Source organism: Prinia subflava, chromosome 11 (genome assembly GCF_021018805.1).
Source record: "Prinia subflava isolate CZ2003 ecotype Zambia chromosome 11, Cam_Psub_1.2, whole genome shotgun sequence".
NCBI lineage: Eukaryota > Metazoa > Chordata > Aves > Passeriformes > Cisticolidae > Prinia > Prinia subflava.
In genome coordinates, this window is record NC_086257.1 from 4,094,667 (window position 1) to 4,120,150 (window position 25,484).

A 25,484-nucleotide genomic window follows, 5' to 3' on the forward strand; every position below is an offset into this window, starting at 1 on the left:
ATTAAAAAAAAAAAAAAAGGCAGGGTGAGCTTTCTGGCACTCCCAGTTTTATTAGGGGCTGGTTTTCAGGCCTTGCTGCTTCAGACATGCTTGCTTACCCTCACTGGGCAGACATTATAAACTGTGAGAGAGGAATAAATCAATATAATTACAGAAAAGAGCATTTGATAGCAGCTTAATGTTTAGGCTGTTACAGTCACAGAACTAACATCTATCAAAAAACCTTTGGATTTAATTTAAAGCAAATTTAGAGGAATTCTGGACATGTTAGTGCTTTTGTGCAATAGGATCGATGTACCACGTGGGGGCAATAAGTGATTGTCTGTCTCAGCTTTTACCTGTGGATAAGAACACGGCAGACACAGCTGTCAGATTTTGCCTAGACTTCTGTTCCAGTGTTGTGGCTCAGCAGCTCCATTTTGTTGCACTTTGTAGCTTGTCTAGGTTCTTGATTTTTGTGCTGTGGCTTCAGAACTGCTGCTGGCTCCAGACTGAACCTTCTGGGCAGGGAGGACGTGCTTGGACAAGTTCTCTAGTCAGACTGAGAGAAGCTGCTGAGTGAGTGCGTCTGTGTGTGTGCAGGTATGAACATATGCTGTGCTTAATTTACTTGCTCTAATTGCCACCTTCACTATGAGAGCCAAGTTAAAATAGAGATATAATTATGAAAGTCAAAATAGGTGACTTCAAAAAGGGATTGCAGCCTCTTGGGTTTTTTCTGTTAGCGGAAGTTTTTCCTGTACATACGTAGTACCCAGGCCTGTTCTAAAGAATTGGTTAATAATGAGGGTTTAATTTCAGGTCACTGTCTAAGGCTGGTGGACTGTATGCTTTATAAAGGCCTGTGTAATTAGAAGTTGCAGTGTGTGTCAAAGGGCTCTTGAAAATTACTCCAAAGGGGAACAATCTGAGAAACTCAAAGATATTTTTCTGGGAGAAGATCTAGAGCATGATTGTGGTGGGTAGAATTATTTAAGACTGGAAGTGTAAAATCTCAGTCACAGAGTCTACAAGTATCAGTAGCATGGAAATCAGTTGGTTTAGCAAGGAACAGCTACTGCTGAATGCCTTTGCCATTCCATCTCTGCCACCAGAACAAAGTGCATTCTGGCCCTTTTGGAAGCATCTTCATTCATTGCTGTTGAAGAACAGCATTTCTCTTATGCTTTCAGGTCAATCTTAACAGAAAGTGAGCCTGGAGCAAGAGAGTAATTCTGGTAAATGGCATGTACAGGTATGGCTGTGTCGTTCAATCTTTGTGCTCATCATGTGGATCATATCTCTGCTTATCCAGCAATTCCTGTTCACCTTGACTTGAGTCTTCTGTCATTTGCTAATGACAGCTGGTGGATTGGTCAGATTTTATGATTTCACTCTTTCCAGCTTTTCTACAATCTGGGGTACTGATGGGTACTGGTGGTTAGTACAGAGCACCACCTGACTAGAATTGCTGAAATTGGCTTGATTTTCCTATTTAAGAAACAAACTTATGCTCTTTGTGACTGTTGGGTAGAGAACTGGTTAATCAGTGATGAGGCAGGCTGAGGAGTGACTTGTTGATCCATGCAGATTAGTCCCTGTTGAGATGTCTAAGGTGATGTGGAAGGCAACCCAGAGGCTGGGTCAGCAAGACAAGATAATTGATCTCTGGTTCTGCTGCACAGGCCATGGCAGTACTTGGCTGGACTCTTCAGGGCTGAAACACTTCCAGACCAGAAACATGGCCAGGGTGGTCACTAATTGTCATGACATTTCATCTAACATGTGGACACAGTTGTGGAAAAGCGAGTTTTTCCGCTGGTGGACTCTGAGGTGCTCTGCAGGTGGTGCAGTGTCACCAGGTTCTCAAGAGTGATGGAAGAAAGAGTGATTGTCTTGTGGAGAAAGCTCTCAGCCCTTCCAGTTAGTCCTAAGTGACACTGTGCTTAGGCTTAGGTTAATGATGCCTACAGCAAATTGTTGAATATCTCCAGGTAGGGCAACAGATGAGAGAGTTGTCATCCAACGCTCTGGCTTGAACCAAAGCAGGACAGTGGCAGTGAACTGTGGCAGTCAAAGGTGTGTGAACTGCCACAAAAGGGATTCTGGTGCTTTCAGTGACCCACCTGCAATGAAACCCATACTAATCCATCTTCCTCTTCTCATCCTTGGCATGCCCATGTGTGTTGTCACGGTGGAGTCCCAGTACAACACACTGGAGAAGTGAACTGGTGACATGTGGCCCAGTTGGTTTGGTATACATGGTATAAAATGCAGGCTTAAATGGTTGTAAATATTTTTGCTCTCAGCTATGCCTACTTGGTGCTGTAGACAGAAGGGAAGATGCAGTGTAAGCATTGAAACTGCTTGCCTTGTTGCTATGAGATGGAGACCTCTGAGAGACAGAGCTTTGTAGTGAGTATTTGGAAAATATGTGCTGACAAAATCATCAATAGGTGTAATTTTTCAGTCTGCAGACTTTCTCTTTGTCATGGTGAAGGATCTGAATAAAAAGAAGCTTTTCCAGCTGTTATCTTGCTTGGATAAGAAGTCTGCTTTGAAGGACTTCCTCAACCCTCATCCAGAGAGTGATTAAAGAAAAGGATGATATTATAGTGTAGTGAAAGGGTAATTCTAATTGTCCTGCTCAGGCCAAGAGGAGAACATGATGCAGATTATCTCTTTTATTACCTGAGTGAGAGAGTTACACCTTGTTACCAGTTTTTATCTCAAAAGGAGAAAGTTGTATTTTGTCCTGACACTGCATCCTTCCAACAGCAACAGCTGGCTTTCATGTGTGATGAAATTATTCTTCTAGTTTTGGTCTCTAAACTTCCTCCTCCTCCTGTAAAGGCTTCAAACACTGTCTGGATGGCTGAAAAGTTTGATTTCATGGGTGTTACAGAAACTCAGATGTCTTGTGGATACTGTGAAGAACATGCTGCTGAGTCTGGTAGAGATAACCATCCACTCCCTCTTTTAGTTTTCAAAATCACCAAATGCCACATCTCAAGCATGTTTTTTGTCACAGTTGCTGAGGATTTATTAAATGATTGAGTGTGTAGAACAGAGGTTCAACCTGATATGGCCCTTCCTAATTGCACCCTGTGGCTTCTCCATCCCTGGAAGTGTCCAAGGCCAGGCTGGATGGGGCTTGGAGCAATCTGGGATAGGGGGAGGTGGTGTCTGCCCAGGGCAGAGAAGTTGAAACTGGATGGCCTTTAAGGTCCTTTCCATCCCAAACTATTCTGGAATTCTCTGATATGATGGAGAAGAATTTTGTTTTGTTTGTGTGGGTAGACAAGTCAGAAATGAGCTGCATGCAGAAACAGAGATGCTCAGGGTGAGGACAGTTAAACACACTGGACTTTGTGTCTTTTCCTTACTGCATTGTTTCAGTTCAGTAAATGACTTGTGTTTTGGGTAAGCAGTAAAGTCAGGACTCTTGAGTGAAGCTTAAAGAGCAGCAGTTTCTAAAGATGCTGCCACATCTGTAATTTTTGTTTCCTCCCCTGAGTGTGGTGGTATGTGGCTTTAAAGTGATCACATCAGATTGTTCTCTGACTTAATGGCAGCTGCTTTTTTGCCCAAGAAAACTTTAGTGCTCTTTTTAGATGTTAAAGAAAGTGATTGAAATGAAGATGACTCTGAAGTGTCTGCACTTTGAAGGATGTGAAACTGTATTAGCAGTTAAGTTGCAAATAAAAAGCCATGCAAATAGCATACTGAAACAGCCTGTCAGTAATGAAAGCACTTCACTTGACTGAAATCACAATTGATCTTATGAATGGGGTTGTCTAAAATGTTGGGCACACTTTTACAACTTTCTTATTTATATATTTTTTCTGTATCCATGAGATTCTTCAGCTCCACATCACTTTTTAAGGAGAACAAATCATGGGACATATATTTTCAAACCTTGTGTCTTTTGTTCTTTAGAATAGATGAGAATGCTGCTAGGCAGGAATTACTCATTAAAATTGCAAGTTGCCTTTCGGTGAGTGAGAGTTATGAAGCTGCTTCTGTTTGAAAGGGCTGTTCTGCATAATTTATGTGTTTTTTATTACCAAAAGTCATATGCTAGGCTAGTATTTTGCTTTTCATATTGCTGTGAAAAGGTCAAGTTCTCAGAGACAAGATGGCTCCTTGCATTTCTCATGCTATCGGCCAACAATCCATATCTAGAGAAACCCAAGGATTTCTCTCATTCCTGTTGCTTCTTGTCTTGAAGAGCAGACAGTGGTGAGCTCTGGGTGACTCAGGGCTTGTCGAAGGTGGCCCTTTTCAGGAAGAGCTCTTTGCCTGGCTGTCCTGTTATCTGCCAGCCTTGGCCTCGGCTTTAGAACTGATGAAATCCAGACGGTGCAAAGATCTGTTTGTCCTGTGCTGAATTTCCTACAGTGTTTTGTTCTTGTCTGTGTCAGTGAGGGATGGGCTTGCCGTCTGGGGAGGGAGGAGGATGATGCTGCTGCATTTGTAGTCTTCAGCTGCTTTGGCCAACAACACTCCCCAATGCCTTTGTGCAGCACCCACATTTTCTCCTGTTCTGCAGCGCTGAGTCTGTTTCTATCCCCACTTAAAATCTATATGTGAAAAATTTAACTAAGTGAAGGCCTGAAATGTTCATTCCTTGGCCTGGGGCTGGTTATTGGCATGGTGTTGTCCCCCAGGGCAGCGTTTCCTGAGCAAACGAGATCTGTGGGGTGTGCGGGATGGATGTCTGGGCTGTGCACCGGGGGATTCCATGTGCCTCTCTTTGGGGTGCAGCAGCCTGGGAGCTGGCTGCCCTTCAGCTTCGGGTGGAAATATCCTTCTAAAGCCTTCCTCGGATGGAAATATCCTTCTAAAGCCTTCCTCGTGCTGGAAGACCACACTTTAGGTTTGGCTTTGTTATAAAGCAATCCTCCAAGCTCTGCGGAGCCGGCCGGGCCGTGGGGCAGCGGCAGGGATCGCTCCGTGTCTGGCCGCGCCGCTCCCCGCGATGAGCTCGGTGCGCGGAGCCGAGGCCCCGCGGGCCGGCCCGGGCCCCGTTACCCGCCCGCAGGGTGGGGCCGGCGCGGCCCGGCCCCGCTGCCCACAGGCGGGCGGGGCGGGGCGGGGCGGGGCCGGCGCGGGCCGGTGTGAGCGCGGGCGGCGGCGGAGCGGGCCCGGCCTGGAGGTGAGCGCGGGGCGGTGGCTGCGGGCCGCGAACCGGGCCGGGCCCGAACCGGCGGCCGGAGCGCGGGGAGCGGGCGCGGGGCGGGAGCTGAGGGGGCCGGAGCGGCGCCCAGGCCGGTGGCCGGCCCGCCCCGCCTGCGCGGCCGCGCTTCCGCCGCTGCCGGGCGCCGCGGCCCCGGGCCGGCCGCTCGTGTGGGAGCCGGGCGGGGAAGCGAACGGGGTCTGCGGCCCACGCTCTGCCAGCCCCGGGCCGAGGGCTCGGGCTCGCCGAAGCGTCCCGGGGCTGCCGGGGCCTGGGGAGCGGCTTCCCCGGGGCTCAGAGAGCTCCTTCGCCGTGGGCTGCCGCAGGTCTGGCCTGGGCGGCTTTGCCCTCTCTCTCGGGCTGGGAGCGTGCAGCAGCCGCGCCCGGCCCGCCCCGTGCCCCGCACCCGCCTCCGTGCGGGGCCCGGGCTGGCGGGGTCCTGCGGCCCCGCTCACCTGGCAGGGAGCGGCTGCGGACATTCCCCGCTGTCCCCGCCCATCCAGCGCCCTCCGAGCCCCGTGCGGCTCTGCGGGGACAGCCGTGAAGCCTTCGGGGCCGTGAGGAGGGACGGGGGCGTGGGGGAGCGTGAGGTCCGGGCTGCAGGGAGACACATCGCTCCTCTCACACCTGGGCGATCGGAATCTCCGTCCCTCTTCATTGCTGCCGCATCATTTGGTGTCAGCTCAATTAGTCATGCTTATGGGTGGCGATGGCTTAGTGAGAAAGTTAAAAGAGGAAAGTTTGCTTTTTTGTACTCCGTGTGTAGTCATCCATTCCCACGGAAGGCAGGGACCACCCTGCTCACACTCGGCAACTGGGAAACGCCCTTACCTCAGCCCTGCCTTCTGCAGGGGTGAGGGATGGAACACGGGTCCTGCCACTGTCCAAGGCACTGTGCTCAGGGGAGCTCCTTTGGAAGCTGTTGGAATCATCCAAGTGTGCAAAGCCAGACTGAATGGGGCTTGAAGGAAACTGGTCTGGTGGAAGTGTCCCTGCCTATGGCAGGGGGTCAGAACAAAGTGGAGTTTAAGGCCCCTTCAAACCCGAACTACTCTATGTTTCTATGATGTTGCATATCCTCAGGTATAAGCTGCCTTTCCAGATTTGCTGGTAGCTGAAAACAGTGTCTTGCTTCTGCAAAATGAGTTTATTCCATCCAAGTAGATGATGAAACGCATGATGACTTAAAAGCTATTTCAAAAAGTACCTGGTACAAAAAGTAAAAAAAAAAAAGGATTATACACAGCCACCCAAATTTTGTAAATTTTGTTTTGTTTGCTGCTTCATTTAGGGCTGAGAGCAACACTCATTCAGTCACTGTGCTTCAGGGAGCAGATTTAGCTTTGGTGCCTGGTCCCAGTTTGTAGGAAATTATCAGGATAAACACTGGGCGCAAAGAAGTTCAGGGAGAGGCAATGCAAGGAAGATTTTTTTTATCCCAGAACGCTAATGTTGTGGTAATATTGCATTTTAGTTTTGCATTATTGAGATCTTGTTGTGGCTCACCCACAGCTGGAGACTCCTGGTGCTGTGGGATGCTCTGCCTGTAGAAATTCTGTATTCTCACAGCTTGCAGCCTGTCTCAGGCTTCACTGGTTCATTTTCCTCCTCCTTTAGTGTAGCCAGCCCCTTGAACGGAAGTGTTTCCTGATCCGTGGCACTATGGTTTTTGTCCAGAAATGTCATATGTAGTTAGAGGACATAAAACATGATATGTGGCTGGTGGTGGAACTGGAAATAGTGCTGGGCTTGGTTAGCACTCCTCACACAGTGGGTGTTGAAGGCAGTGGGAGCAGGGCAGGCTGTTTGGGGATTGTTAATAGCTCTGGTGGCATTAGTGGGGTGCCTTGGGAGGGAACAGGCTGTGGCATGGGGGAGATGCTCCCAGCTGGCACAGCAGGCTGCTGCTCTTGTGGGCATCATGCTTGCTTCTGCACACCACGTCTTCTGCTTAGTGCTTGTTTGGCCTTTCAAATCTGAACATTGGCTGGTGTAAAATCTGAATGTTGGCCGGCATAAATATTTTTAGGAACATGTCATCAGTAGGACATGAGATCAAGCCCCACTGAGTTCACTTTTCCTGTTACCACCTGTGGGGAGGGACTTTGACATGTGCAATTTCTGTTTGATGTGACTTTGGGCTCTCCTGGCTGGTGCCCAAAGCTGGAGAGTGCCCAGGAGCTCCTCACGATGTGGCCTTGGGTGGCCTGCCTGCCTTGGGGAAGCAGCTGGCTGCAGCTGGAGGGGAGGCTCTGAGGTCTCTGCTGCAGGGCTGTTCCTTGTGCTGCCTCGGCTGCTGGCGCTTGCATTTTTTTCCTTTTGAGTAACTGCGGTGTGTGTCTCTTCCAGGAGCTGTTTACTCAGCAGGGAATGGACGCTCCTGGAGCACTGACTTTAGGAGTGGGTGGCTCATAAAGAGCCCTGTGAGGAGTATGACCCATCCTGGGCAGCTCCAGGTGCTCACAGGCTCCTGAATGCCAGCAGCAAAAATTTACCATGCAATTACCTGATAAGGGACACAATATCAAGGGGATATAGATTACCAGATCAAGCTCTGGTTTCTCTAAGATTAGAAATTAGAGGTATCTCTTTCTGCTGAATTTTGTTATTAGGGGTGGTTTCAAATTTTATGACCTAAAAGTTTTTCTCCTTGGCTCTGTGGCCACACAAACCAAGAAGTTCAGCCAAGGAATATGCACAAAGCACCCCAAGAAAATAAACTTTTTGATTGTTTCTGTCACCCAAAGCTGGGAGGTTGGGCACTGGGCAGTGTGTGCCCTCTTTTAAGGTTAAGCTCATCCTGCATCCTGGGTTTGGTTTTGGGTCCCTGGTGCGTGTCCAGAGAAGGGCAGTGGATCTGAGGAAGGGTCTGGAGTCAGATGAGGCACAGCTGGGGAGGCTCAGCTGGAGAACAGGAGGCTCAGGGGAACCTTCTTGCTCTCTGTAAACCCCTGACAGGAGGGGGCAGCCGAGGGGGTCAGGCTCTGCCCCCAGGGAACAAGGGGCAGGACAAGAGGAAATGGCCTCAAGCTGTGTCAGGGCATATTTAGATTCAATATCAGGGAAAATTTCTTTACTGAAAAGTTTGTCAGGAATTGGAACAGGTTTCCTAGGGCAGTGGTGGAGTCCCCATCCCTGGAAGCGTTCAAACATGTGGCTGGGGCACTTGGGGACATAGTTTAGTGGTGGTGTTGGCAGTGCTGGGTTAGGGGTTGGACTTGATGGTGTCAGAGACTTTTCCAGTAGTAATGATTCTGTGATTGTCACACTTTCTTGTTGCTCCTTGTCAGCTGGGAGGCTGGCAGTGCCTCTGGGTGGTCTGAGCTGTGCTGCTGGGGCAGGGCTCTGCAGGGGCTCAGAGGCCACACAAGTCTTGTGGTGGGTGTAATTAGGTGGGGAGGCATATCTGTCCTTCTGGGATAAGTTTATCTCTACAGAGATCTACAAGTATAAAAGTAAAACCCCCAAAATGTTAAAATGCACTGGGTTGCGAGCTAGGAAAACATTTGACCAGTCTTGATGTGTGTGAGAATTGAAACATAAACCACGCCCAACTAATTTGTAAGGACATATAGGGCTGGCTTCATTCAAATCCTTGGAGCAGGCTGCCTGCCTGCTCTGAGCACAGAGAGACAAAGGAGCGTTTCCACGAGCTGCCTCTCTACTTTTCTGACAAAGCACGTTTATTACAAAGCAATAACCTGTCACTCCCTTGGATGTGAAGCCGTGTGAAGGCTGTCCCACTGCAGTACCCACACACTCTGGACTGTTGAGATGCAGTGTGGTGTTTGGGTACCTCACCCAAAAGGCCCAGGGAGCCTCCCTGAATGTCCCTGCTGGGTGCCTTGCACCAAATACTCGGTGCCAGCAGTGGGCTTGGGGCAGAGGCTGTGCTGCATTCTGAGCACACAGGCCTCACTATCGGAATATTCGAGAGATGGGACCACTGAGAGATGTTTTAAAAGGATGATTTATTGCTCTTCTGCCGTCTCATGGAAGGGTGAGGACGCCTTCACATTATTCGTCAGAGATCTCTAGCTACAATGCCTTTTAAAGATTTATTAGCCAATAAACTACTGCCACAAAGTTTGTTAGTGTCTTTACACCAATTGCTAATTGTTTTGTTTTACACATTTTGCTGCAGCGTGGATTTTCTTAGCCAATCGTGTAATGACACACAAACTTGCAGTACTACCTTAAAACTTTTTACTACCTTTGTAACAGATTATCCAGTAAAACTTTTCTACTCTAAAACTTTCTATTACCTAGTTGAACAGGCTTCTGCTTAAACTACACATCCACAGTCTTGCTTCTGGTCTCTAAATTGGGAAGCCTTTTCCAGGGTCCCAAATCAAACCCTGTATTCATTTCCATGTCTGGACCTGTATGCACAAGGTTTTGAGAGCTTTCTGTGCCCTGATTTCCCACACCTCACCTTCGTGTAGACCCCACTGTGATTCCCTGTGCAAGTATCACCACTGATGGCATGGGAGAGCTGCATGGGACATTTTCCCCGTGTCAGATTAAACATTTGCTCTGCACGGCTGCCACCGAGCCGTGACAGCAAGACTCACGCTGTAGGAGTCAGCCTACGTTCACTAGAGTCATCTCTGGAACAGATTTTTGCCCACAGATTTAGTCTGGGTACAGCACAAATTTGCTAGTGAGGTGAGGAACTGCTACCTTGTCTCAGTGCCTGATGAAGGTGCTGAGCTGCCAGCAGTTAAGGTTTTGTGTAAATCATAATTTTGGGGATGCAGGGAGTTAATAGTTCTCATTATCTCGGTGTGCAGTCATGGGGTGGTTGGGTACTGGGGAGAGGTACCTGCCTTACCCCTCACTGCCATCAGTGTTCGTGCTGCTGGTGGTAGGGGGCTCATCAGCAGAAAAACTCATCAGAAATAGAATGTTCCTGCTGAGAGGGCAGAAGGCACAGGTTTGTGCCTTATGGGTTAAGAAATCCCATTTCTTAACCATGCTTCAGAAGGGTTAGGGGTTTTTTCCTACTTTTCCTTCCTGGTTGTAGGATTTTAGTCATTATAGAATGGTTTGGGTTGGAAGGGACCCTAAAGCTCATCCAGTTCCAACCTCTCCCATGGGCAGGGACACCTTCCACTAGACCAGGTTGCTCCAAGCCCTGTCCAGAGTTTCATTAACCTTGTTACTGATTTTGCTAGTGGGATAAAGAGTGTTAAATAAGGATTTTGTGACAGTCCTTCAGTGGGTAGTATTTTCATACAGAATGTCAGTGGAAAATCTTTCAGGCTTTAACCCTAACCCTCTATTTTCTTCCATGTTTCTCCAGACTCTGCTTGCTGTTGGAAGATGGGAGAGATAGAGGGAACGTACAGGATCCTGCAGACGCCGGGCTCTCGTTTGGGGGCCCAGAAGAGCTCAGGAGTGAGTACCCTGGAGCCAGGACAGAACCTCCTCACGGCCATGGCATCGTCGCCTGCCAAAGCGCACGAGCGCGACCTCCCCGTCAAAATAAAGATGTTGGACAACACGGTGGAAGTACTTGACATTGAGGTGAGAGGGATTTAAACCTGACTTCAAGTACACTGAGCCTCTGCTAGTTTAAAACTCACAAGGATGTGCCTCTGTAGAGGGCTGGGACATTTTGAGGCAGTATCTGAATGAAGACTCCTGTTGGGATTTTACCTGCTTTCAAGTACTGATATCAGTTGCATGGCTTGTTTTTTTTAATCTTTTAAGTGTAACAGATGTTTTGTGTTTTTAATAGACTTCAAATACAAGCACATTCTGTAAGGAGAGTCTTTATTTGTTGTTTGTTTTGGGGGAACACCAGACATCTGCCAAAATGTTGCTTCCTCAGCCACATGCAGCTTTGTCAATTTGGCGGCTGGGAGAGCAGAAGAGCTTTGCCTTAGTTACTGATTTATATTAATTATTTTAATGGTTTGTATCCTGTCCAAGTAAACTTGCTCCTATTTGAAAGTCTTTTCTTGCCAACACACTTCAGGAGGGATGCACCAAAGCAGTGTCAGTTCAGTGTTTCTGAAAATGTTTATTTTAAAGTATGCTGGGGAAATCTGCCATAAGACATAGAAGCCATGCACAAATTAGGGCAATTCTGCTTTTAAACAATCTTTTTTCTTCCAATTCTTGTTACATTTTCAGCATTAACCTCAGAGTTAATTCTAGTTCACCTGAGATCTGTTGTTAGAAAACCACTGTGTTCTAGTGAAGATACTCAGCTATCAGATATTCTACATCAATATCAAACTATAATCAGTAATTCATAATTAGCACTTGGAGCCTTAGTTTGTTGCATAGACTTAAAAAGAGTTTTTCAAATAGAGAGAAAAAGATGTCTGTGGAACTCAGAAGAAATAGTGGATTTGGGGATGTTTTCTACAGATTCTGTCCAGCTGTTCAAGTATAAGACACGAAATCTGTTTGTTTTGGTTTTTTTAAGAGTGAGGCTGTGCCTGTATCCTTCCACTTGAGCACACAGTGTCTGGTACTGCAAACCCACCCATCCCTCATGTACCACACAGAGCACAAAAGCCTCTTTTTTCCCTTTACATTATGTTAGAATATTTTTTTAGAAAATCCGCTGACTTTGATTCTTTTGAAGGAAAATTTTATTTATTTTTCCAAGATGATGTAGATGGTGCTTTTGTGTTTTGATTCAAAAAGGAAAAAAAAACCACCCCAAGCAACACCCTCAGCTCTGTAATTTTGAAAGTCAGTGCAAGGCCTGGTTTATGGGGCTTTCAGCTGGTTGTGTTGTACATGTTTCCCATAATTTGGAGCTATCTTAGTTCTTTTATCTAGAAAGCTCTCTCTGATTATGGCACCCACAGAAACACCTGAATTCAAGCACTAGTATGCTCAGGCCATAATTAATATTGTGCTACTTTTCTTTATGAGATCAGTTGGAACTGAAAAACCTCCAAACCTCATGCCTGACGCTGTGAGTGCTGAGGAAAAGGGGTCAGCCTTGGGTCAGCTTCAGAGCACTGAGCACAGAAAGGTCCCGAGTCAGCAGCTGTGGAAATGCAGTCCAGCTAACACTGCTCCATTGCCTCTCAGCTTTGGCTAAATAAGGTAGCAAATGATAGAAAACAGGCATGAGGTATTAAACTGTGACCCTCTGTCTGATTGCTTTGGTGAGCTGTTGGGATAGCAGGAACTGCTGACTGCTGTTTCTTATGGAAAGTGGGAATTTTTCACTTGGGATTGAGGGCAGGAATTAGGAAAAGGCAGTGACATTGCTGAATAGGTGGTGTGTGCTAGCACAGTAATTTTTCTAAAAGCAGTTAGAGAAGCTGGTGGCCAAGCAGTCCTAGAGGAGTGGAGGTTCAGATTGCCATGTCACTTGCTACCTCTCTTTGCTTTTGTAGTTTTTGTCACTAGATGTGAAAGCAGGACTGTGTGGTTTGTGTTTGATTCATATCAGCAATAGTTTGTCAGTGCAGTGGGACACAAGCCTTTCCCAGAGGGTTTTGGCACTGCCTGCCTGGGGAGATGTAGGTGATGGCAAAAGGTAGTTTGGGGTTTTTTCCCCCCTATTCAAATTATTTTCTCTTCTCTCTGTAAGAATGATGGTAAAAGTGACTTTTTACTGGGAAAAATGGTGTGTCAATGGAAGGACAGAGTGAGTGTAGGATCAGCTGCTGGAGAGACCCTTCCCTGTGCAGTGTGGTGGGGAACACAATGCACTAGCCCTGTTTATTGCCTCCAATGAGCCACAGAAGCATTTTTAACCATATGGGATAAACAGAGTAGCCATAGTAATGACTTAATCCATGCAGCTTTGCCTTGTCATCCCTTCCTTTCTCCAAGATGTGTTTAAAACAGCTGCTTCTCTCCTGGCAGGAGTTGATGGTTGCCCTCCTTGGTAGCCCACTTGACATCTTAACTTGCCAAAGAGCAAGAAAAGAGACTGACAGAGTAATGTAATAGTTGGAGAGGGAACAAAATGGGAAAGAGCAGTATTTCTTTGTGTTATTGGTGTACCTGGAGCAGTTTGCTGAAAGTTCCACATAGCTACATTCTACCACCTTTTAAGTCCACTGTCTCTGTCCATTTTCCCCATCTGTTTCATAAGGTTTGATTTCTAAGTAGGAATTTTATTAATTACTAAGAGGGAATTATTCTTTAAAGTATGTTGGGCAGAGCCTTTCTTCTGTGAATCTGTAGGGGATGGAGAAATACTCAATGTTTTCTAGAGTTTAAAAAAACTGAAAATGGGCTATTTATGGTTTCTCCTTTCCCTTCCAAAACAGAAGAGAGAATGAAACATATCCATTCAAAGCTAGGCTGCAATATTCATTATTTTAATGAGTTGTTTTTTTCTCCCTTTTTACAGCCAACTGGTTTAGTCAGCTCAAATCTTGCATGTGCCATTTCATGGGGTACCTGGCCTCTTCTCTCCACACTAAGTCTGTCCAAAGGGTGGTTTTGCAGTCTACAAGATGAATGATTGGCTAATTCAATTTAGTTCAGACTGTGGGCACAGTTCAAAGTCATCAGGGTTTTACAGTAGAAGTTCTGCCAGCTTTCCAGATTTTCTGAAGAGATTAAACTTGGAGGCTTTTGATCAGCACAAAAATGTGGCAGACTCTTAAGCAGAAGGGTCTGGGCTTGGTTGAATTCACCAAAATGACATTTATTGGAATTGCTGCCATCATATGATGTTTAATATTTGGTCTGTGTGTTGTTTCTTATGTAGGAAATACGTGTCATTTAGGAAATTCTTTTACATGAATTATGCTCTATGCTATGAGGAAGTGCTCCAGAAAAAATAGTTTATATTATTACACTTCAAGTTTACCGAATTGTTTGGGGAGAATTTGATGCTTCTTCAGTGGCATGTACTTCCTCTGCTCCCTCTGCTTGGATGTCAAATGAAATTTGGGAGTCAAAAACATTTGTACATTTTATCAGAGGGTCTGCCTGCCTGCTCCTCTCTAAGGGAAAATTTAAACTGGAATTTTTTTCTTGTGTGCTAATCTTTGTTGGGTTGTTCTGAGAAGACTTCTTTTTAAATTTTTTTTAATGTAATGAGGTAATGACGTTCTGCATCCCTGCCACACTTCTGAGGCGTCCCTCTCCCTCTGACACTGGTGGACTCCTAGCAGAGAGATGCTCCCCTCCACTGTCATTCTTGAGAACAGGCTAGTTAGATAAGATTACACTGTAATTCCCCCCTTATTTTCTTATTAATTAGTGTCCTCTCACTGCTCTTGTCTGCTTTGGTGTTCATTGAAGTACCCTGCAAAACTATTACACTATTACAAAACCAAAGTGGCTTATTTTATACTAAGCTGAAAATGTGTACTTAGTGATTACTCTGATAGTTATACTGTCTTTGCTGGGCATTTCCTCGGCTTACTGAAATTTATAAATTGCATTAATAAAAATGCAGAGCTACTGTCCATCTCTGTGTTTAGAATGGAATAAGTAAATCTGGTTCTTCTGGTTTCTGTGCAGTTTGCAGTTACCTGTGATGGAAAAGGTGCCATGAAAGTGGCTTCCCCTTGGATGCCCATAGTTTTTGAGCAGCCATTGGAGGCTGTGAGATCAGGAGCTGTGCTGGGGCTGCAGGAGGATTTGGGGATTGCAGAGGAAGCAATCCCACTGCAATATCTTTCCTGTTGTTTGGAGAAAGTGTTTCCCACTCGTGCACGTGGCAAAATGCTGCTCTCAGTAGCAGCCTTTTGGTAGCATTAGTGCCCCCAGGAACTTTCATGGGGATAATACAGAAATGATGCAACTTTTAAGTGCTGTTATTGAGCAGTTTTGAGTGAGGAATACGTGTTTGAAAGCTGGGAAGGTGCTGTGGGCACTGCAGAGCTCTCGCTGTGTGCTGTGAGGAGCCCCAGGCAGAGCTCAGGGCTCTGGCCTGGCTGCACTCCTGCCTCTCCCTGCTCTCCTGTGCCTGCTCAGACCTTCCTTTCAGGGAGGCTTTCCCCTCTGTGCTGTGAAAGTATTAACAGCTTAAATATGTGAGGAGTCAAGGAATAGTCTGCTGCTGAATCCTATTAAGTGCTGTGCTGGAGGAATCGAGGTGCTGTTGGTCAGCTCAGTGTTTTTCTTCCCTAGCCAGGAAGAAATAGTCAAAATTCCAGAAAGAATCATAGCCAGATGTTTGTCATTGCTTCGGTTTGAGCCTCCTAAATATGGCAAATAAGCTGCCTTACGACTTATTTTTATCTGACCTCAGAAGAGAAAGTTAGTAATTCACTATTTTAAATTTGCAATTATTGTAGGGTTTAAAAAGAAGGTAACTAAAGCTCTGCATTTTGTGTACCGTTTGATTCCACTATATATATTTTTTAGGCCTGTTATTTTGTGTTTGGAAGTTTGACTTTTTTGATGCTATGTAGGAATGTGGTATTGGGTGGGGAAAGGTGAAACCACAGCCATTTTATTGACAGACATTTAGAGTGTGTTTTGGTCATTCGAGTGTTTTTTTTGTTTTTTGTTTTTTGTTTTTTTTTTTTGTTTTTTTTTTTTTTTTTTTAGGAAAAATGTGCACTTAAATTGTATAAGCCAAAATTATTATTTTACAGTTCTCTTGACCTTAGGTTTTATATTATATATAAAGAAAATTGAGTTGTACTGCAGTAAAGAAAAAACAGTCTGAATATCCCTGTACAAAAAGTTGATTATATGCACATGTCTTAGAACACAGAAACCATTTAGGAAAATGGTGATCAAGTGTATTACAGTCCTTGAAATATTAATGTAGTGGATTGAATTCATAACAGTTTGTATGGCTAGGCAGGTGTTAATTTCTGTTTTCATCATTTAGTGATGTAGGATAGTGAAAATCAGCTGAAATCAAAGTCTTGTACCTTTCAGCCAAAATGGCTGTAGGAAATGCTGTATTCCAGAAAAAAACCCCAAAATAAGAAGTCCATTGGAAAACTTTTAAACCTTTTTTGGGTGTGGGTGACATTCAAGGTTGGGCCCACAGATGCGTAATTCTATAAAATATATGGAGCCTGAAAGGGAAAAAAGCCCAAAACCAAAGCAAGAATCAACCCACGGGCAGCTAAAGACAGCTACAGAAGTTCAGTGTGCTAAGAGGCAGATCAGAGAATTTTTAGGGCTGTGCCTGCTGGAAAAAGGGACTTGGAATTGAGCAAGGATGGAGTGTCATGGTACTCTCAGGGTTCAGAGCAGCACAGACTCAGGGATGTGCATTTAGCTAAGCAGGGTTGCAAAAGCACACCTGTGTGTCAGCCCTTTCTCCTTGCAACCAAATTCATGTTTGGAAAGGGCACTGCTGCCTGCTTGGGTACAAGACAGACCGTGTACATTGAATATTTAAAAGGTGTGCCATGGTGGCAGTGCCTAGTGTGAGAGATTTACTGTTCAAGCCTGGAGTGCTGGATATGGGAGGAGGAGAGGCCCCTCTCTCTGACAGAGCAGTCATTCATTAATAAAAACAAGATTTAGAAAAGGGGAAACCCCCAAAGCTTTGTAAAGACTCTGTTAGGGCTGTCTGACATGTCTTCAGCTGAAATAATGAAGGAAAAGTGTTGCTGTGCTCTCAGCCTACATCTCAGGCAGATAGCCTGAAGCCAGTGGTGTAGGAAACTCCTGCTGGCAGGGGGGAAGGTAGAAAAGCTTGGCCTTATCTAATCTGGCTTGTAGGTATTTATTAACCCATCACCATGTTATCGAGCTCTGCTCAAAGTACAGTGGGGAGTGATGTTAGAACAGCTGGTGCGATTTCTGTTCTGCACAAAACAAAAGGGAGTTTTGGCCTTTTCTGTAAAAATACCCCATTTGTATTTGTCTTTTGTGCAAAGAGTCTGTCATAACTGTCTTCTAGATATTTTAAACTGTTTCTTTTGGTCAGATTTCCTCAAAGTGTCAGCCTGGAGTAGCCCAACACCTCCAGGGGAAGTACAGTACTTGGGTGCTGTAACACCTCTCCTAGGATAGAAGAATTGAGATTGTGCAGCCTGGAGAAGGAAAATCTCCGGGGAGACCTTATTGTGTATATTGGAGCATCTAGAGGGGCTCCAAGAAAGCTGGAGAGGGACTTGGGACAAAGTTCTGGAGTGACAGCACAAGGGGAAATGGCTGCACACTGCCAGAGGGCAGGGTTAGATGAGATATGGAGAAGAAATTGTTCCCTGTGAGGGTGGGCAGGCCCTGGCACAGGGTGCCCAGAGCAGCTGTGGCTGCCCCAGCCCTGGCAGTGCCCAAGGCCAGCTTGGATGGGGCTTGGATTAACCTGGGATAGTGGGAGGTGTCCCTGGCCATGGCAGGGGGTGGAATGAGATGAGCTTTCAAGTCACTTCCAACCTAAACCGTTCTGTAATTCTATGAAAGCCCAGATCAAATCTGGTGAATGTGCACATGGATGATGGTTTTGAGGCAAAAGCATAATTAATGGAGAAAGACTTGCAGTTTTAGTGAGGTGGGGGATTTTTTCTATGAGTAGAGGAAAATAAAGTATTTTTTGTGTTTAAAATGACTCAAAAATTTAGAGTTTTATTTATATGCATATACATGCATATGAAATGAAGTACCTACAATCTGTGTGTGGAGTGGCCAGACCTGTCCAAGGGGAATGGCTGTAGGAAGGTCAAGGGCTTGTGCAAGTAACAAAGTTCAAAGGAGAAAAGCTGAGATCAGTCTCCTGACTTGTAGTTCCTTCTCTTTGTTTGCTTGTCTGAACAAAGGAGGTGCTTAGTCTTTCTGTTATGAACCTGAACTTGGGATCAGCTACCCCAGAGCATCTCCTCTCTGTGATACTGTCACTGTTGTCACCTGGATATCCAATTATTAACAAGCAGGAACTCTGGTGCAAATCATCCAGCAGTACCTGTGAAACTCTGTCCAAGGCTGTGGCCCACAGTGTTCATTTATGTGACTTCTTTCTTCCCCGAGTAGTCTACAGCAGTTTTTATTCCAAGTGGTCCAGGTATTTCAGCACAGCACCATTTCTAAAAACTTAGGACCATTTTTTGCCTCTGCATGCTCTCTACCTAAGTATACATTTTCCAGTCTAATTCACGTAATTCCTTTCCTTTTGGGAATGTTTTCCCATGTCAACCAATTGTTGTTTTCCTACTTTCAGGCATCCAGCAAGTCTAGCCACTCTGGAAAAGCTTGTTTGTTGGGTAGAGCTGGTTCATTTGGCAGGGAGTGCTTTGACACTGCCTTAAATGATCCTTTAAATGATCATAATTTTAAAGCTAGCCCTAATTAAATGAGCCAGAGGCTTCCATTTCTAGAATAATTTGTCTGGCTGTGGATTCTGCTTAAAAAAACCCTGAGAAACCCACATCAAAACCAACCACTGAAATCTTAGGACAAAAAAAAATCATGGGGAGGGAGTCTTAGAATTTTTTTTTTTTTTTAAAAAATGCCCAGTATGGAGTGTAATAATGGAACTTAAAATAGCTCTGAGATTTTTATGTGAATTTGCAGCTTCCATGGTTGTGTAAATAGTATTTCAATGCTGTGTGGAAATAGTGTAACACAATAATTCTTCTTTCTGCAACATAATAACTTCTTCTTTTTAATAAAGAAGAGCTTTTAGGATGAAAGTGCGCTTTATCTCATTTTGTGATAATGAAGCTGCATCTTGTGCTCTGTAAGCTGTTAAATGCTCTGCAACTATTCTTGGTTGGCCTTAGTAAAGTAACCTGTAGGTGGAACCTGTCAGTACAGAAGGGTGGATAAAATAAATGTATTTAAAGTACCATTTTCTTCACAAAGAGCTAAAAGAAAAATTGAAAAATATGAAGCTTAAAGTTATTGTTAAATGTTCAGGTGATCAAAATAAAATAGTTTTTAAGCAATTTGGCTGAGCACATGAAAAAAGTGTTTGACAGAGTTATGACCCGGTGCTTGTTTTTGTGGGGAATCAGGGAATATTTTCATTGGAGTTACTAGTTCAAATCAAAATTGAGAAAACTAATAAAGTACTGAAAAAGAAGGCAGTTGTTTCTTGCTTTTCCAGTCTGCAGATTGAATACTAGATATGGAGCTGTAAGGTCATCTTGTTTCAGCCATGAATCTCAAAGTTAATGACTGGTATTCCTTGCCATCTTAGATTATTTCCTTCTTTCTATTAAGATTCTAATGTCCACCCTCTATTCAGAAATGCAGTTTTGTTTATATGTGGCATTAATGATGATTATTAACAGGGAGTTTTGAGGGTGTTTTTTCTGTCTCACGCTTCATTTGGACAGAGATCTAACAGATTACAAAAGGGTTGGAGATAAACAGAGCTATGAACTCACCAAAATGTTTGCATATTTCTGATTAAGAAAGGAAATAACAAGTCTATGTTTAGTTGCAAATTGTCTGTTTTTTTTAATTTGCCAAAGAATGAAAAATCACTTTTTCATTAGGAAGACTTGTAAAATGCCCTGAAGGATAAAAACCAATAAAAATCCACATTGAAGTGGCCTTTATTTAAATCAGTTTAGTTTGCCTTGGCCATTCACAGAGTACTCTGTGTTTGCTGCTTGTGAGTGGTGATGTCAAATCTAAACTTCTGCCTCTCATGCACATCGACTATTAGCTAGAGGATTTGGTCTCCTGGCAGTTTCAGATTTCTGTGACACAAAAATCCAAGGTGTTTGCTGGTACAGTGGCTCTGGCTGCACAAGAGTTTCCATTCTATACCTCAGCTCTATAACTCTTCTTTTTCCACACTCTTGACATTTGGTCTGATTTTCCCTTCCAGCTTATCTTCTGCCAAAAGTGGATTTCTTTTTTGGAAAGTTGGAGCAAGGGCAGCTTACCGGTTTTGGAAGATGGGAATATTACTCCTTATGAAAATAGTGGGGGTTTTGGTTTTTAAATTAAAATATGTGAAAGCAGAAAGTTAAGATATTCTGGAAGACAAGTTTGGGAGGTATGGAGGAAGCATTGATTTTGAATATTGAGCTATAGTCTACTGAGAATCCTAGGCTATGAGTTTGTTTTTCTCTCTTCCTGAGCTCAGACATTATGGCAGAAGGGGGATCTGCCATGTAGGGGTTGATCTTTGAGAAAATAGCAAATAATACTTGGCTTGATTCTCCCCCTCTGCTCTGCTCTGGTGAGACCCCATCAGAAGGACAAGGATCTGCTGGAGAGAGTCTGGAGGAGGCCACAGAGATGCTCCAAGGGCTGGAGCCCCTCTGGAGCCAGGCTGGGAGAGCTGGGGGTGTTCAGCTGGAGAAGAGAAGGCTCCAGGGAGAGCTCAGAGCCCCTGCCAGTGCCTAAAGGGGCTCCAGGAGAGCTGGAGAGGGACTGGGGACAAGGGATGGAGGGACAGACAAGGGGGAATGGCTCCCACTGCCAGAGGGCAGAATTAGATGGGACATTGGGAAGAAATTATTCCCTGTGAGGGTGGTGAGGCCCTGGCACAGGTTGACCAGAGCAACTGTGTCTGCCCCATCCCTGGAAATGTCCAAGGCCAGATTGGACGGGGGTTGGAGCAACCTGGATAGTGCAAAGTGTCCCTGCCCATGGCAGGAGCTGGAACGAGATGAACTTTAAGGTCCTTTCCCACCCAATCCATCCTGTGATTATCTGGTTCTATAAAACAAAAATACATGCTGTTATTACTTTTTAAAAAGATATTTCTATTTCATTCCTCTGTCCTAAGCATTCCTGGTATTAAATACATTTATTCTTCTGATAAAGTAAAAAATACAGATATCCCCTTGGGGCAAGAAACTTCAGCTGGGGATGTTTGTTCCTGTTTGATGCTGTCTCAGCACTGAGCAGGGTCTGAAGGTGCAGCTTCCCTTGCCACACAGGGCTCCCCATGCCATTGCTGCCTGTCAGGGTACCCTGCTGGCCCTTGCACAGCTCTGAGGGAACTGTTCAAGCTTGATCTCCCTGTAGAAATCAATTTGAAATAAATCTATTCTACTGAACAGTCTTCTAATGATGACCTGTTAAAATTATCTGCAGTACAGTTAGAGCTGTGTCACTGAGGAAAGCTGTTATTAGCTGCCTGTTTAGGTTTTTTTCCCTGTTTTTTCTTCTTTCTTTCCCTTTATATGAAATAATTCAGTAGTATCAGTAGTCATTGTCTGGGCAGAAAATAAAGAGTAATTGAGAAGTTTGGAATGGAAAGTATGCCGTGTTGTGAATTTGTATTGAAAGCAGGACCTTTATGAAATGCATTCATGCTGCTACTTGCCCGGATGTCAAAATTACAGTAATTAAGAAATTACTTCAAATATTTTGCTTTGTGCTGCTTTTATGCAAATTAAGCAATGACATGGAACTGCCCACTATGTTACTTTCATTTCTGCCTACTTCAAAATGTTCAGCTCTTTGGAAAGGATGGTTATAAATGTAATAAACAACTGAGGAACCAAATAGTTCTAGGAGGAGTTTTCCCAAGGAATTTGAGGCATAATAATCAAAGACTGTGTTCTGTCTCAAGCCTTTGAACCCCATTTTTATTAAAAAAAAATGAATACTGTTCTTTCTAAATGTGACATTTATCCTTTCAAGGATGCATAACTATACTGAGCTTAAACTAGGGTTTTTCTTAGCTTTTCATTGTAAATGGCACCCAAAATTACAGCCCAAGCAAAATTACTTTACACTTTTGACATTTGGATGGCACCTTTATAATTTAATCAGTTGCCAAGTGCTTCCAGTTCCAACCATCTAAATTTCTTCATCTCCAGTTTCTCTTGAAGGAGCATGGACTTGACAGTGGAAGGAGAGGAGTGCCAGGGATCTGTGCCATGCAGCCTCTTTTTTTGGGAGATATGAAGGCAGCTAAATTGTCTTCAGGCACGGAACTTGACAGAGCCAAGAGACGTGGCTCAGTTTAAATGGAAGAAAGCTGTGTGTTAGAATCCAGTTGGGATAATTTTAATGCCTGTATGGAACTAGCCCTGCACAGATTCCTTGATCAGTGCAGCACAGGGTTTGGCTGTAAAACTTGTCTGATTGTTAGCAGGCATCTTACATGAGTTAATGCAAGTGCATCAGTCCTAAGAGAAGGTGGTTGGGAGCAGAATCACTTCTCGTTTCATGAATGAGAAATCAGGGATCTGGGTCACAGGACACGTCCTGTTCAGAGGCTTTTGAAGGTTTGTAGATCTGTCTGTGAAAAGGCAAGGTGCATGTCCCATCTTCTGCACATGAGGTTGGTCAGGCTATTGCTGTCTCCCCACAAACATTGCTGGCTGAAAAGTGTTCCCTTCTTGGTTCTCTGGGAAAAGGAGGTGTACAATAACAGATGTGTGGGTATGGACCTTAAAAAACAAGGGTCCGACTATATTTGAGGATATTTTCTTCTGTTACTATTTGAAGATTTATGCACAAGTCCATAGCAAGAAATGTGTTTGAATTGGAATTACAAAACTTAACTTCCAAAATGCATTTCTCCAGGCATATGTCTCCTGTGGCTGAGTCTGTAACCTGCATGGGAAATATACAGGAGACAGCACAGAAAGAATGTCATTTACTGGAGATGTGGCTTGCCATTACCTGTGTCATTCCTTATTTCATTGTCACCATTTAATAACCAAAACTCATACACACAGAGTCTTCAGCAAGCACAGATTTTGGCTAAATAAGTTCCACTGTATTCTTACTAAGAAAATGCCTTTTTAGACATCACAAAACTTGTTCAGAAGAAGAGATGAGTACTCAGGTTCATGTACCATGTCAGCACTCAGCCTGGCATCTCTGTACCATCTGCAGTCACTGAGAACTGGGTCATTTCTCCTGACTTGCAGTTTTATTTGAGGCCTTCAGCATTAATGGCCCAAGCCAGTGTGATACCAAGAAACTTTTAAAATGGTTTGTGTTTGCACCAGAGGAATTCACCTCACTGAAGCTGTGGTTGCTCTTACAGGAACCATGGCTGGTGAAAGCCTGAGTGAGAGGCACAAGCCCATCTTGTGTCGTTCTCTGTCCTGCTTCTGTGCTTTTCTCTGAGGTTACAGGGTTGGCTTCAGTCAGCTTTGCTCACACCACTGCAGATACAAAGCTATTTCAGATTTGCAGCACTGCAGGGCTGTCAGACGTTTTCTGTATGAAATTTGGGTTGTTTTTTTTTTTAGATATTATAGAGGCATTTGCACAATTCTAAAAACATAGACAGTTTATATATTTTTCCTGTAAGAAGCAATTACTTTCAAATTTTTTATGCACCTCAGTCATGTGAAACTATTTCCCCAATGATCACCCTGTTTTTTGTCTTTTAAGCCTAGAATAGCACATTCTTGCTGTCAGCTATTTTAATTTACATTGTATTAAATTATTCTAATTTTGTCACTAATTTGGCTTTAAAATGAAGAAGGGTAGATTTAGATTAAATGTTGGGAAGAAGTTCTTCCATGTGAGGGTGGTGAGGATCTGGCACAGGGTGCCCAGAGGAGCTGTGGCTGCCCCTGGATCCCTGGCAGTGTCCAAGGCCAGGCTGGATGGGGCTTGGAGCAACCTGGAGTAGTGGAAGGGGTGGAACAAGATGAGTTTTAAGGTCCATTCCTACCCAAACACTCCTGTGATTCTGCGATAATTTATTATCATGCCTAATACTTTTGAAGGAGGTTACTCTGAGCGTGTAGAGTCATTACCAAACTCCATGCCTGCTTTGATGGGAGAGTCATGGAGTCTTCCATCATAAAATAAACAAAATAAACAAATAAACCCCTGGTGGCATCACCACTGCCACCAGGGGTGTGTTCTGCTGGATAACTCAGAGTGCTGCCACAGCCTGTCCCCTCAGCTGCGGGGCTGTGTCACAGCCCAGGGCAGTGTGGTGGCAGCTTTTGTGTGCAGCTGGAATGGGCTGTGGCAGCCTTTTGGATTCTTTCCCGAGTGCTGCAGATGGACTGGTGTGTGGGTTCATGAATGCTGGTTTTCTCCTGGCACCTGCTGCAGTCACAGGGTGAGGGATGCTGAGAGCGAGCTGGGTGATTGAAGCAGTACCCCAGGGTGCACTGTGGAAGCTTCCTGTGCTCTCCTGTGTTGCTGTAGCTGCTTTCTGCTGATGTTTGTGGCTTTGCCCCTAACTCGGCTCTCAGAAAGGGTCAGTGAATGTATTTCTTGAGGGAGAGTCACTGAAAGGATTCCCCAGCTAGTGTGGAGTGAGGGGAGGTTCCCTGCTGGCCGCAGGCGTTTCCAGCCCGGTGGTGCAAAGGCTGTGTGTGGCCCTGGGGCTCCCGGTGGGAGAAGGAGTGAGGGGACTGTGGAGCAGGGATCTGGCAGCTCCTGAGGAGGCCACAGCACTCAGCTACACAAACAAACGTGGGGTTTACTGAGGGAGCTGCAAATAGCCCGCAGCTGCTCTCCTCAGCCCTCTGCTGACCCTGCTGCGAGCAGGAGGCTGCGTGTAGGTGACCTCCAGTGGCCCCTTCCAGCTTCAGTTCCTCTGGTTCTATGAAGGGTTTTGGTATGGAGTTGTGCCTGTATTTTAGATGTTTGTGTGTTACAGTGACATGAACAAGGTGAAAAATCTTTTCTCCAGTTTATAAAGATGCCATTTGTTTTTGCTGTAAACTTATTCTTGTTTATTCTTATTAATCTCACTGTAAATTTTTTTTTATTCCTTCCTTAGTCAAAATGTTACGGCCAGACATTATTGACAGAAGTTTACAAGCATCTGAATTTGATTGAATCAGACTACTTTGGACTTGAGTTCCAGAATATCCAGTCATATTGGGTGCGTACAGTTCCCTGATAAATCTGGTACAATAAAAAGATTTGGTGAATGCAGTTCCTTGAGTGACAAAAATTTCTCAGTCTGCTGCAGTTTCCTGTAGTCTCCTGTGGGATTATCTCTTGGATTCTTGTAAATCTGTTTCACTCACCAGAAATGACAAGAGCTGTTAAAGCAGAAGGGAGGAATCAGATCCTGCTTCTTGTTAAATCTCAGAAATTGTATAAAACAGTTAAATAGCTGCTGATGTTCCTACTTGCAGAGACAGAAATAAAATCCTCCTTTCCTCTGAAAGGAGAAACATGAACTCAAAGTGTACTCTGCAGAGCACTTATAAAATCAAATTATGCTGTGTAATTTTTGGTTTTGTTCATATTTATCCTCAGTTAATTCAGTCTTCAATTAATTTTCCTGAAGAGCCATTACAAAGCTCTTTCTAATCAACACAAACCTCAGCAGGCACACAGGCCTGCAAGCTTTTTAAATCATTGATCTAGATCAATGCTGACACCTTTAAGCCTCCTAGTCACTTATCCTGTACCTTGCAAAGAGGACAATGTGGCTTCTAAATTAGAAAATGTACCCCAAACTTTCCTTTCATTTAGTTTTGTTTTGGTTTTTTCAACTTTTTTTTAAATTACTTTTCTTGGTTTTAAGACTAATGTGGAGAGAATATGACTGAGAACACAGGGA

General features: G+C 44.5%; 1 protein-coding gene across 1 annotated transcript in view; it reads left to right on the forward strand.

Moving 5' to 3' along the window:
• The first annotated feature begins 5,031 nt into the window (after positions 1-5,031).
• Positions 5,032-25,484, forward strand: part of FARP2 (FERM, ARH/RhoGEF and pleckstrin domain protein 2) — a 73,749-nt gene continuing 53,296 nt past the window's right edge. Inside the window, exons 1-3 of the mRNA XM_063408488.1 lie at positions 5,032-5,137; positions 10,464-10,687; positions 24,690-24,794. Of these exons, the coding sequence (XP_063264558.1) occupies positions 10,484-10,687; positions 24,690-24,794 (309 nt within the window). The 5' untranslated portion in view covers positions 5,032-5,137; positions 10,464-10,483. The remainder of the gene's footprint in view (positions 5,138-10,463; positions 10,688-24,689; positions 24,795-25,484) is intronic.